The sequence below is a fragment of the Gossypium arboreum genome, chromosome 5, assembly GCF_025698485.1.
Source record: "Gossypium arboreum isolate Shixiya-1 chromosome 5, ASM2569848v2, whole genome shotgun sequence".
In the NCBI taxonomy this organism is placed as follows: Eukaryota; Viridiplantae; Streptophyta; class Magnoliopsida; order Malvales; family Malvaceae; genus Gossypium; species Gossypium arboreum.
The window spans coordinates 21193919-21208051 of NC_069074.1; the positions used below are offsets into that span (position 1 = coordinate 21193919).

Consider the following 14133-nt stretch of genomic DNA (forward strand, 5'->3'; position numbering starts at 1 on the left):
TACATGCTTTTCTATCTCTGAAAATCTCCATCCCAAGTATTTTCTTTACTGCTCCCAAATTATTCATCTCAAATTCTTTACTAACCTGAGTTTTAACCTTTCTTATCTCTCATTTATTTTTGGCTGCTATCAACATGTCATCAAAAGAGAGGAGGAGATACACAAAAGAATCATTACTGTTTTTCTTAAAATAAACACAACTATCAAAGCTGTTTATTTTGAAATCATGGGTAGTCGTAAAAGAATCAAACCTCTTGTACCACTGCCTTGGTGGTTGTTTCAAGCCATAAAGGGACTTTTTCAGCAAGCAAACATAACCCTCCTTTTCTAAGACTGTAAAACCCTTTAGTTCTTGCATATAAATATTTTCCACAAGTTCTTCATACAAGAACGCTGTTTTTACATCTAATTGCTCAAACTCCAAATCATAGATAGCCATAATACCAAGTAAGGCTCGAATCAAACTATGCTTCACAACTAGAAAAAACACATCTGTGATGTCTACACCTGTAATCTGACTATAACCTTTTGCAACCAGCCTTGCTTTATATCTAGGTTCTTCAACTCCTAGAGTCCCTTCTTTCTTTTGAACACCCATTTACAATAAATAACCTTTTTACCTTTAGGAAGCTTCACTAGATCCTATGTTATGTTCTTATGGAATGATTTCATCTCTTCTTGCATGACAAACATCCGTTTTCCTAAATCTTTATAGCTAATTGCCTCTGAATAAGCAGATGGCTGTTGATTTACATTTTTATCTTCAATCATGTTTAAAGCATAAGCAACTAGATCAGTCTCGGCGTACCTCTTTGGAAGTTTAATCTCTCTTCTAAGTCTATTCTTGGCAATAAAATATTATGGTGAAGAAGCAATTCTATTCAAAGTTTCTGTACTAACTTGAAGAGTAGACTCTGTTGTAGATCCTGGATCAATCTGTAGTTCCACCTGCTTTTGCTGGTCTTTATTGAAAGAATTTTTAAGAGATAAGTTAGGTAGCATAACAGTTTCATAAAAAATAACATCTTTGCTAATCATAAATTTTCTACTTTCAGGGCACCATAATTTATACCCTTTAACACCAGCCTTATAACCAAGAAAAACACATTTAATGGATCTAGGTTCCAATTTCCCATTATCAAAATGACCATAAGCAGACACCCAAAAATCTTCAAATAAAAATGATCAGTAGGATTACCAGACCATACATTTAATGGATCTAGCTCCTCTGTGCCTAGATGTTATCAAGCTGCTAAGGATGTGAATCATGTCCTATGTTTTTGTGTTTTTGCAAAAGATGTCTGGTTAGCTTTGCATTATGGTAGTTTAGGAAATAATGCCCAAATTGACTTCTATGAATGGCTGTCATGGATGTTTGAAATCATTTTGTAAATAGAAGAACCGAGATTGCAGTTATGTTATTTGGCTATCTGGTACACTAGAAATAAACTACTACATAAGCGAACAAACCAAAGAGTAGAAGACTTGGTAGTTTTTGTTCGTAGTTATTGTGCGGAGATTGAGGCACTAACTGAAGGTGTATATCGATCGCCTCCATCGCTAGTTGTTCGTTTTTTCCTCCAGCTGACATCTTTGGTAAAGATTAATGTTGATGCCAATTTTTTCCTTGCACAAAGGAAAGCATATTCAGGGGTAAGTATTAAGGACGAACATGGACAGATTATGGGGGCTTGTAGTCGACTTACCTATCAGGTGCCTACAATTTTTACAGCAGAAGCTTTAGTAGTGGTACATGGTTTAAGGTTTGCTCTAGAGCTAGGTTTCTTGCCGATCATTTTGGAAGGAGATTCAAGGTCGGTAATCCAAAAATTAACAGGAAATTCAGATGATTTTTCATAAATCAATGCACTTGTCTAGGAGGTGAAGGAGCTTTCAAAGATATTTATGTTTGTCGTTTCAATTGGATCGTGAGATCGGGGAACAAAGCTGCACATGCAATGGCTCAAGATGGTTTAAAGAGAAGAGAAGAGTGTTTTTGGATGGAGGAGGCACCACTGCTGGTCGTAGCTGTCGTCGATGAGGACAGAAGATTGCTTGACTAACCCTAGTCCAGGCCTTAGGATGCTTTAGTTTAGGGATTTTATCCTCAAGTGTTTCCTCATTGTCGTTCTTGTTGCTTTCACTTCATGGTTAACGTCGGTTAGAGTCTCTGTGAGCGAGCCCTTTTTTTATTTGTGATTTCTGTTCTCTTTTTAAATTTCGATTATTTTTGTTGATTATGTCTTTTAGTTCCTATTTTTAATAAAGTAATTAGCTTATGATTTAAAAAAAGTTTATATATTTTATATTACATTTATAATCAAATTAAATAAACATATCCTTTACTAATTTAAATAAAAAATTAAATGATTCGAATACATCCAATTAAAATCAATTCTATCCTCAATGGGTCATTAAATTAACCTAAATCCTAAAATTGCCATAGATGTTAGGCGGCATCTTAATATTAGCATACGGCAAAACAATAATAAATTGGGATATTATTTAAGATTTAACATCTATGGCATCTTAATGTTTATTTAACATAAAATTTAGGGTAAAGGTATGTTTTTGCTCTGCTAGGTAAAGGTATGTTTTTGCTCTGTTAGATAATATAGATTTAAGTATTTGAATTTAGGTTTCAATTATTATGTAAATAGTAAAATGAAGTCCATATAGTATAAATAAATTAGTTAAAATTTAATATTATATATTAAAAATATATAAAAATATGAATTTATTAAATTTAAAATTATTTTAAAAATTTCATATTAAGTAAGTTAGTATTTCTAACAAAATTAAAATAATTTAAATTCTATAAATTTCAAAAGTGAGCAATTAATGACAATGTTAATATTTTTCACTAATTATATATATTTTATTGACATAATAACAAAATTAACTATTAATATTTATATATTCTATTAATTTAATTTTAATTTAACAAACTATACCCTTAATATTTTATCATTATTACTCAAAATATACGAGTAATAAGAGCTAAATTTATTATATCATAATTATGTATAATTAACAGAAAATATTAGCGCTAATTAATTATCCTAGTTCCTCATATTCGAAATTGAGGAGAATAAATTACTTTAATTTTTAAAAGTACTAATTTAATAAGAAAAGTATTTTACTTAAATTTGAGTTATTTAGTTATAAAATTTTTGTATTTTAATTAATCAATAATTTTATTTCTCACCGAACAAATTGCAGTTTAAATTTCTTATTTATTTCTAAAATGAAAAGAAAAGAAAAGAGAGAAGAGAATATGACTACTGCTTGAAAAGCCTATTCACATTAAAATTCTAGTTCTCTGCATTACAAATTTCATGTAAGTAATTATTCTACTGATCTGCAGGACAATTCCATGAATCAACTGTACCTTCAGCTCTAAGTGACACGTTTTCCAATTCCTTATCATGCTGAAAACCTGATGAAGAAGCTGAGGTGTTCAACTTGCAGCTGTTATTTCTTTGTGAATTTTGATCAGTACTAGTGCTACCACGATTCCAGTGGTCTAAAGGCCTCAAATGATCTTCATTCCCATGACTCATGCCCAAGTCATCAATGGAAGGCATGGCTGAAGTTCCATGGGAATTCACACCAAAACCAGCCAAATTAAGACAGGGCTGAAGAGGGGTAGGATGTAGGAAGGACTGGAATGATAGGAGGGGGCTCTGGTTCTGAAAGTTTGGCATATTTTGAGTCTGTTTTAGCATGCCTAAATCAGAAGGCAGTTGAGCATAGTTACTACAAGTGGGAACGGTGTTATTGCTACTTGTATTGGTAATATTAGCATCAGCTAAAGGATTATTTAACAATGAAGGAGAAGAAGCTAGAAAAGGAGTTGGCTTAGCCCTTTTAGCTGAGGGACGTAGAGGGTAGAGAGAACCTAAAGTTTCTACATGACCGGATCGCATACCTGACCTAGAGCCGAAAAGATCAAGCCTTCGAGAATATGATGAACCCGAAAACGGTGGTGCAGGGATTCCAGTAAATTCTTGCACTATTGCTCTAAAATTCATTGTGTCGGTGGTGAGAACTGTAGTGGGTGCCGTTCTCGATGGTCTCGTTCGTTTCTTGGGGTTCTTCACAACACTTTTCTGATCGGATTTTGTTAAAAGCCTTACATCATGATATGGCCTTGATTGCAAGGATGATGAGCTTGGATATAAGCAGCCTTGGTTAAGTTCTTGGGCACCTAATGTAGATTGGCTCGATGAAGATAAGCCTTGAAGATGAAAGCTACCCAAGTCAACAGTGCAACAGTTTGGTTTAGGTCTTTGGCTTAGCGGCCTAAACCCATCAATATTCAGCAGTGAATCAATTTGTTGAGATTGAGAGAAAGGGTTGAGATAATTTGCAGAAGGATCAAAGAAAATTGGTGGGTGGTTTTGATGGTGGAAGACAAGTGATGGGTGTGGATTTGATAAGGGATTAGTGTTCATAAAAGCTGGGACCGACTCCGTCGGTGACTCGCACCCTTCATCATCCCCACTTGTAGATTGCATGCTACTACTATCACTGGAATCCATGAAGAAAGCTTTGATTAACTTTTTTAAAATTGCAGCATGAAAAGCTAGAAAGGGCTGTTATCTATATATATATATATATATATATATATATCATCTAGATGGTGAAAGTTGTACACTTGAGAAAACAGAAACAAAGATATGGGTATAGCTCGAAAAAGCGACTACAAAGATATAGCAAAAGTACCCAAGAAATGAATGAAAAGAAAATACATCCTTCTAAAACAGCTTTGAGAAAGTTGCCATATTTATATATATCCTTAAAAGCTTCCTCTTATATCAATCATCTTTCCTCTTGTCTTTCAGTGAGAGAGGAAAACATTCTATAAAAAGAAGAGAGAATGATAGAAAACACGACAAGCAAAAGAGGAAAGATTCTAGCTGTTAAATCTTCTTCTTGTTCCTTGCTCCCTAACCTTTATATGATCTGAATTAGGGTTTTTCGATCAAGATGAAATGTTATTTAAGCTTATTCTTTTCCTTTTAATTAAAAAGAAAGTGGGGGCCGGCTGTCTCTCATCAAACAAATTTTTCATGTATGAAAATCTCTCTAAATTAGAGTGCGGGCGTTGGTTGGCAATATATCAAACTCAAAACTAATGAGAAAGATAGGCCGGTAATTGGCTTATAATATGCTATGAACAAAAGAGAATAATAATAATAATAATCTGAATTGTAAATACCATGACAAGGTCAAATTTATAAAAGATCCCTGTGCTATGTATTTTTGCCAATTTAATCACTCAATTATAATTTGATTATTTTCTTAGAATCTTGAGATTAAATTTTGTTGTTGTTAATTTTGTCAAACTACTTGATGACTTTGACATATATATTTTGGCTTTATATATATATATATATATATATATATATAATTGGACAAACCTTTTCCACATTTAAAAAGTAAAATAAAAATTATAATAATTTTCAAACATTCAAAATGTTTAGGTGTATATATTATATTATTTTATAGGGTAAACTATACCATTATTCACTTAATTAAAAAGATTATAATTTTGGGAATTAAATTATTTAAAAAATTTATTTAAGTAATTAAACTATTCAAAAGTTTTAATTAAGTTAATGGGTTGATAAGTTCTTTTTTTTTTTCATGTTTAATTAGTAAGTTCCAAGCGACGATTCGACGATAGATACGGTGGATTAAGACCTATCAAAAAGTAGTAAAATGTATTCATTGTGTAAATTATCCTATTTTATATTTAAAAGAAAATAGGAGCATCAAATTTTAATCCACCGTAAACTCATTGTATAGGTACATTTTATATAAAAATTTAACCTAATAAAAAAGGTTTTAAAAGATAATATGAAAAGAGGAATGATAAATTTAGGAAATGAAAAGAAAAAAAACATTGCCTCCGGCACATTCAAAATTCACATTACTAATTTAAAAGCTGTTTTATTTATTTATTTCATATTTTAAAAATAGTTTTAATGAAGTTGATAAGCGTGTAAGGGTCGTAGAATAGGATTATAATTGCATATCAGCAAGTCTCTAGCAAAACTCAGCCTTTGACCAAGTCAGAATTCAGAAACAAAATCTAAGCCATAATTCAATAACATCAGAGAATCTTTTACCATTTTCATTATCTCAGATTGGTTTCCACAATAACAATAATTTATGTTATTTCGTTTCCCTCTGCCATACTAAATTTAGGGTTTTGAAAATGCTCAAACCTTGCATAAGTTTGGACTGATTTAAATATATTTTGCACGTATTTAATGATATGTTTTCATGCCCACCGTTTGTAACATATTATGATTTGCTTTGCTGCATCTTTTCTGTCATAAAATTTACTCGCCTTTGCCTTTGCTTTGCTGGGAGACAATACAAGGTGTTGGTGTTTTGGTTTTGGTTTTTCCTTTTATCAGATGCCAAAATATTCCCATGTAAATTGCTTTTGATTTGATGGCATTACTCCCCAAACATTTGGTGGATAAAAAAAACCAATTGGAAGCAATTTGTAACGTTAATTGCACCTCTTGTGCTGTTGTTATGTCGTATTAATACGGCCTCTCCATTTCATCATTGTTAGGCCGTCATCCCTTCAATCAAATTGCAAATTTAAATGCTTTTACTGTTCTACATACTTTTCCTTTATCCTTAAGAAGAAGTATGAGGCTATTGAAAATAAAATAACAATACATAATCAAGTCATGCTGGGAAAAAACCTGCCCAATAAATACACAAGTTATGGATACAAATCATTTCATGGGGTCAACGTCAACCACCAGAATACAACATATGAACTGGTACATCCTAATCTCCATGGTTTAGGTAATTTTTAATTTAAAATGCAATTTTTTCATTAATTCTTTTTCCTTTTCCAAGCTATTTTTTTATAAACATAACGCCTTTGGGAAAATTGTGATTTAAAAGTTTAATTCGATTGGAAACTTAATTGAAGGTTGAATTGTTTTATATTAAGCATAATTTGGAGCTTTAAATTTTGTAAGGAAGTATGGGCAGAGTCACTGCCGGGCTGGCAGTGGAAAACTGAAAAGGAAGATGGACCCTTTCAAACTTCAATTCAAGTCCAAATTCCAAACCCAAGCTTCATCTTGGTGACAAGATTTTTAAATTGTATGTCGTTTCCTAATAAACCTTTGGAAATTTGGTAAAACGTGTTGGATCCCTTCAGATATTTTATACCCTATATGAGCACAACAATCAACGTATATTTTATATATAATTCCATTCTATTTTTCCATACTTGTATTTTTATATATATAATTCTGATTTTACGTGTTTATTTTTAAAATTTATTAAATAATATATATTTATAATTTAAAAGATATTGGCTAATTAAATGGAATTGATCTTATTTATAATAAAAGTCTATATATTTATAAAAATAATTGAGAGAATAAAATAACGTTTTAAAATTAATATAAATAAAAAAATGGAAAGCAACCATTAGTAAAATATTAAGTAATTAGACAAAATAAATTGTCATCCAAATTTGAGTAAAAAATCACCTACAAAGAATCATTACTTTAATAAATCATTGTCTTTGACATAATATTTCACAATATAATAGTAAACAACATTCACTATTGTGTAAATATTATTAAAATTCAATAATAGCAAAATTATCAAATATCAAATAACAATAATAATAACCACACGTTTTCTTGGTGATGGAAATAAAACCTATTAAATAATGCTAACATGTGAAATTTCTAGTAGTTTTTAGATGTTATTTTGAATGAAAATATCTTGTTAATGCATATATTAATAGTGCTAAATATTAATTTTAATTCATATATAGTCATTACATTAATTAAGTGATAATTAGTTTAAAATAATTAGTGTAGTTTAACATGGATCCAAAATCTAATTAAGTGATAATAACTATTACATTGATAATAAAAACATTATTAATAAAATAATTATAATTATAATGATTTTATATTAATAATTTGTTATGAACTTAATCTTATATTCAAGATTTAATGGAAACATCACTAATAAAATAATTATGTTTATCTTTATCTTTATATTATATTACAATATTTATTTTATTTTTATCTTTATTTTTATATTATATTACAGTATTGAATTTATAGATTTAAAAATTATAACAAACATACATAGTACAAATACTAATTTTAAAGGATCACTTTTCTTTATTTTAATTTTTCAAATAGATATAAGTCATATATTATTTGTCAAATTGGAATTTATATTGAATTGAGCCGATTTTATTAGATGCAATTAGTATTTGTAAAAAATTAATATTTAGTTTAATTAAAATATAATTAGTCTGCCCTCTCTGGCACGCAAAAAGTCTGCCCTCTCTGGCACGTCTCTAGGGTTTTTGTTTTTCCGTTCGGTTCTTTGTTTTTTTGTTTTTTTTATTTTGAGTGACGGCAGCCTACTTCACTTTTTTAGCGCTTCTGCATCATCATGGCGTACTCTTGATTGAATCATTCACCTGCAGCAGATGGAAACAAATTTAGCGGGGTTAACACTCAATGAAGATAAAGATGCAGTTTTACAAATTCAAGTTGATCAAAACACAAATAGAGAAGAAGAAGTCTTCAGGTTGGTGGGTTATTTCTTAACAACTAGTATTATTCACTTTCCTGCAATGAAAAGCACTATGGAAAATCTTTGGCATCCTGTTCGGGGTGTCCAAATTCGAGATCTGGGGGAAAAGAGATTTTTGTTTCAATTTTATTATGTTATGGATATGGAAAGAGTTCTGAAAGGGTCTCATTGGTCATTTAATAATCATCTATTACTGTTACACAAGTTACAATGGTGGGAGGATCCTTTAAAAGTTCCTCTAATTTTGGCGCCCTTTTGGATACAAATTCATGATGTGCCGATTGATCTTTTCTCTGAAAACTTGGCAATACAAATGGGCAGTTTTTTAGGGGATTTTATTGAATATGATGGCTCGAATCTAGGGAAAGAAAATAGAAATTATATGAGAATACGAGTCCAGATAGATGTACGTCGCCCTCTAAAAATGAAAAAGCAAATTATGTTTCAGGGAAGATGCGCATATGTAAGATTCAAATGTGAAATACTGTCTTTGTTTTGCTTCTATTATGGTCGACCGGGACATAATGACTCTTTTTGTGAAGCAAAGATGGCGCTGGGTGTGGAAATTGCTGAATTGAGATGGGATCTATCGCTACGAGCTCAATCTCGGAGGGCTCTAGTCATGAATAGTGTATGGTTGAGGGAAGAGGGGGAAGGAGGAATGCAAGGGAATGGACAAGGGAATTATAAGACAGATAATGTTATGTGGACGGCGGGAAACAAGAATCAATGATTTGGAAGGCCTTATGATCCGATTTTAGAGGTAAACTTGAAAGGCAAAATAGAACTCTTGAATTCAAAGAGGGATAAGCAATTAATCCCGTCAGTGTTTACTGACATGGAGCATGATCTAGAAGAGGGAGCACTTATGGGTGAGGAAGGGAAGAAGAGGGCTAGGGGCGAGATGGAGGTACCAACAGAATTGGGAGAGGGTTCTACATCAGTAGTAAGAAACAGAAGGGTGGTGGAGGTCAATCACTTATTATCGGTGGCTGCCAAGAGGCAAGCAGGCCTAACACAATGAAAATCTTAAGCTGGAATGTTCGTGGATTGAGGAGTTCACGGACTGTTAGAAGACTTTGACATATGCTGAAATCTCATAATCCCCAACTGGTCTTCTTTATGGAGACAAAGCTAGGAAAAAGTCATATGAAAAGAGAAAGATACAATTGTGGCTATCCACATGGAGTTGAAGTTGACCCGGAGGGAATGAGAAGAGGTTTGTGCTTGGCATGGAGAAAAGAAATTTGTGTCACGCTTAAGAGTTTTTCTAAAAGGCACATTGACGTTCTGATTGATGACAGTGAAGTGAGCTGTGAATGGAGGTTTACGGGATTTTATGGATCCCCTTATGCACAAGATAGAGATGCTTCTTGGACTGTATTGAGAAATTTATCTACGGGGGAAGGAATTCCTTGGATGGTTTGTGGGGACTTTAATGAAATCATGTATGGGTTTGAAAAAAAAGAGAGGATTACCTCGAGATGAAAGAAGAATGGAAGCTTTCCGGAATGTCCTGGAAGATTGTCAGTTAATGGATCTAGGATTCTCTGGGACTTGGTTCACTTGGGAAAGAGGAAATCTACCTGAAACAAACATCCAATAATGTTTAGATAGAGGAGTTGCAAATAAGGAATGGTTAAATATGTTTGCTGAGGTAAATATCTCTTACCTTACTCACTCTTTTTCTGATCACTGTCCCCTTTTAATTAATACAAGAAAAGATGATAAACCGTCGGATAACAAACTATTCAAGTTTGAAGCCTGGTGGATTATGGAGGATTCGTTTGGTGAGGAGGTTCAAAATATTTGGGAGCGGGCTTCAGGGGGTCTGTTGGAAAAACTTGATAATCTAAAAACAAGGTTACAGAGCTGGGTGGGGAGGATTAGAATCGATAGAAGGAGACGTAAAGAACTGCTTATAAACAGGTTTTCAAATTTGGCAGAAGCTGATCGAGACGATATCAACCTTGCAGAGATGATTGACACGAAGATTCAATTGAACTTTGAAATTGATAAAGATGAACGATATTGGGAACAAAGAGCTCGCATAAACTGGTTGAAGTTTGGAGATAGAAATACTGCATTTTTTCATAGTCAGGCATCACTAAGGCGAAGAAGGAACTGCATTCATAAATTAAGAGATGATGAAGGGAATGAAATAGAATCCATTCAAGAAATGGAATGGATTCCGCGTCAATATTTCCAGAATCTTTTTACATCTCAGGGAAGAGGAGGAACTGATCATTTGTTGTCGGGAATTACTAGATGCATTTCAGAATAGGACAATCAAAGACTTACAGCGCCTTATACAAAAGAAGAGATTCGAGAAGCAATGTTTGAAATAGGGCCCACCAAAGCCCCAGGTGAGGATGGATTTCCGGGTCTTTTCTATTAGAAGTGTTGGCACATTGTAGGGGAGGACGTTATCAATTTTTTTCTTCAAATCCTTAATGAAGGTAAGGAGTTTAAACAGATTAATTATACTCATATAGTACTCATCCCGAAAATCACCAATCCATTTAATATGAAGTAATTTAGGCCTATCAGTTTATGTAATGTGATGTACAAAATGCTTGCTAAGGCTATTGCAAATCGGCTCCGAAGAATAATTAAGAGATGTATTGATGTAGCTCAAAGCGCTTTTGTACCAAGAAGGTTAATATCGGATAATATTCTGCTGGCCTATGAAATTATTCATACACTGAATTTAAAGAAACTGGGGAAAAAGGGTTTTATAGTAGTGAAGCTTGACATGAGCAAGGCATATGACAGAGTTGAATGGAATTTCATAAAAGACATAATGGTTCGAATGGGTTTTGCTAGAAGGTGGATTGATATCATTATGAAGTGCTTAGCTTCTGTTTCCTACTCAGTCGTGGTCAATGGGCATGTAGGAGAACGATTTCAACCAAGAAGGGGTTTTCTCAAGGAGATCTATTGAGTCTGTTTTTATTTCTTTTATGTGGGGAAGGTTTGTCTTGTTTATTGCAGCTTGCAGCTGAAGAAGGAGCATTGAGAAGAGTGAAAGCTAGCCGAAGTGGATCGCAGATTTCTCATCTACTTTTTGCAGATGATTGTATCTTATTCAGCGAGGTGACTAGTAGAGGGGCTACCATACTGAAATAAATTCTAAAGGAATATAGAATCTGCTCGGGCTAGTGCGTTAATTTTGAAAAATCTACGGTTTTTTTTAGCAAAAACACGACAGAAGAAGCCAAAGCAGCGGTTATAGGCATTTTGGGAGTACGGAGCTTAAATGATCCAGAGCGTTAGCTTGGTTTGCCAAATATGGTGGGCAGAAAGAAAAAGGAGTTATTCCAGATTCTAAAAGACCAGGTTAAGAAGCGGATTGACAATTAGAGCACTAGACACTTATCTCAAGGGGGGAAGGAAGTATTTATCAATGGGGTTTTGCAAGCCATTCCAACCTATTCAATGGCATGTTTTTTATTACCGAAATCATTATGTTCAGAATTAGAAAGCATCATAGCTACTTTTTGGTGGCAAAAAAGTCATGGCAAGAGGGAGATACATTGGAGTATGTGGCAAAATCTATCTTTTAAAGGAGAAAGGGGGTCTTGGTTTTCATAATTTATGCCAGTTTAATATTGCGTTGTTAGCTAAGCAAGGATGGCGTCTTCTTACTTATTCGAATTCATTGTTAGCAAGGGTTCTTAAAGCTAAATATTTTTCGCAGTCGAATTTTCTTAACGCTCGGTTAGGTAACCTACCTTCACTTACCTTGAAGAGTATCTGGGCTGCCACAGGCTTGCTCCGGGATGGGCTGTGTTGGAGAGTTGGACGAGGGACTAGAATTTCTGTATGGGATGACTGTTGGATCCCAGGTATCAATCCAGGAGTGTAACACCCCTTACCCGTATTCATTGTCGGAATAGGGTACGAGGCATTATCGGAGTTTACTGAACATTTTCAGATAAGTTTTAGTAATTTATTATTCATATTTTGAAATAATCATAACGTCTCTCTATTGGGCCTTTGAAGACCAAAATATACATTAGAAACCAACTGGAATAAAATCGAGATCATAAAAAAAATTTCGCAAAATCTTAAATTATATTTTCATCTAAGTACTTACCATTTCAATGCTCCTTATAATTAAACATGTTACCATTCAATCAATAGCTTGACACTTGTCTAAGCATCAAACAACAACATTGTTAGTATACTTGCACATATTTCTTATAAATTCAACATTGATATACCTATTTTCTCAACATATCACACTTGAGTTTAATAATAGTCTCAACTTACATAATTTCCTTGTATCAACATATCAAAGATAATTATATATGTACATGTCACAAAATATATTATTCTCTTCTTGTTTCTTCATAAGCATATATCATTCATTTCGTTATATCAATATTTCATGCACTATCATTTCCTTATATCTTGTATATATTTATTTCGGTAATAGTTCAGTATTAAACTTAACATAAATTAAATTCCATGTACCTATACTTATTTCATTTATCTATCTTCTTAATTATTTCATACAACTATTTTGTACATATATTTCCATATGACCAATTCCGTAAACATTTCACACAACCATTTTATATAACCATTCCATCGATACATATTACACGAATATCGATTGTTCAATAGATATCTTGGCGTTTCTCTTCCTCGATCTTATTTATCTTCGACATGATGTCATAGTATCTTTCAACTATGGTTTTACTCGTTTTCTGTCATGTTGCCATGGTATCTTTCAACCATAGTTTTATTCATTTTCCCGTCATGTTGCCATGGTATCTTTCAACCATGGTCTTACTCATTTCATGTCAGGTTGTCATGGTATCTTTCAACCATGGTCTTATTCATGTTATATCACGTTACCATGGTATCTTTCAACCATGGTCTTACACATTTCATATCACGTTGCCATGGTATCTTTCAACCATGGTCTTACACATTTCATATCAGGTTGTCATGGTATCTTTCAACTATGGTCTTACACATTCCATATCAGAGAGCACACTCCTGCGAACCTCATCTTTACAGTGGGATTACCAGTTCAGGCTAAATCCCCTATAATATAAACTCATAGAGTATTGTCGGGATTACCGGTCCGTGCTAAATCCCAGCAACGACAATTACTCTAATGAGCTTGGATCTGAATTACAGTCGAGCTAAATTGAGACCTAATTGGATTACCCGTCCGGCTAAATCCATTTTCCACATATTCTTCGGGAGGGCTATATCAGGATAGGATTACCCGTCCGGCTAGATCCTTTTTACCGTCAATTCCTTTTCAGAGATCCATCGAATTTTTCTTCTATTCAACCGAGATTTTTTTCCCCTTTTTTTTTCAAATATATCAATGTTTCATAAATTTCCATATAATGAACATTCAAATCATATTCATATAAAAAAAATGCATTTCAAGCATGTAAGAATATAATTCAAGTTACATGAACTTACTTGGCGAAATTGCAGAAATATCAAGATTAAGGGGCATTTTGGTAATTTATCATTTTCCCAATTTTCGCC

The 14133-nt window shown here is 33.0% G+C and overlaps 3 protein-coding genes across 3 annotated transcripts; 2 read left to right on the forward strand and 1 right to left on the reverse strand.

Annotated features, from left to right (window-relative positions):
- Positions 1-3353: 3353 nt before the first annotated feature.
- LOC108468756 (uncharacterized) lies at positions 3354-4544 on the reverse strand. Its single transcript, XM_017769613.1, has one exon. The coding sequence runs from the start codon at positions 4542-4544 to the stop codon at positions 3354-3356; it is 1191 nt and encodes a 396-aa protein (XP_017625102.1).
- A 3962-nt stretch (positions 4545-8506) lies between these two features.
- LOC108468758 (uncharacterized) lies at positions 8507-9346 on the forward strand. The gene has a single exon (XM_017769614.1). The coding sequence runs from the start codon at positions 8507-8509 to the stop codon at positions 9344-9346; it is 840 nt and encodes a 279-aa protein (XP_017625103.1).
- Positions 9347-11185: 1839 nt separating this feature from the next.
- On the forward strand, positions 11186-11742 carry LOC108468759 (uncharacterized). Its single transcript, XM_017769615.1, has 2 exons — positions 11186-11506; positions 11608-11742. The coding sequence occupies exons 1-2, from the start codon at positions 11186-11188 to the stop codon at positions 11740-11742; spliced, it is 456 nt and encodes a 151-aa protein (XP_017625104.1).
- Positions 11743-14133: the final 2391 nt, after the last annotated feature.

Coding starts and splice junctions, on each gene's coding strand:
- LOC108468756 (XM_017769613.1), bottom strand. CDS start 4,544: ATGGATTCCAGTGATAGTAGTAGCATGCAATCTACAAGTGGGGATGAT.
- LOC108468758 (XM_017769614.1), top strand. CDS start 8,507: ATGGAAACAAATTTAGCGGGGTTAACACTCAATGAAGATAAAGATGCA.
- LOC108468759 (XM_017769615.1), top strand. CDS start 11,186: ATGCTTGCTAAGGCTATTGCAAATCGGCTCCGAAGAATAATTAAGAGA. Junction 11,507..11,607: donor CAGTCGTGGTCAATGGGCAT/GTAGGAGAACGA, acceptor TGTTTATTGCAG/CTTGCAGCTGAAGAAGGAGC.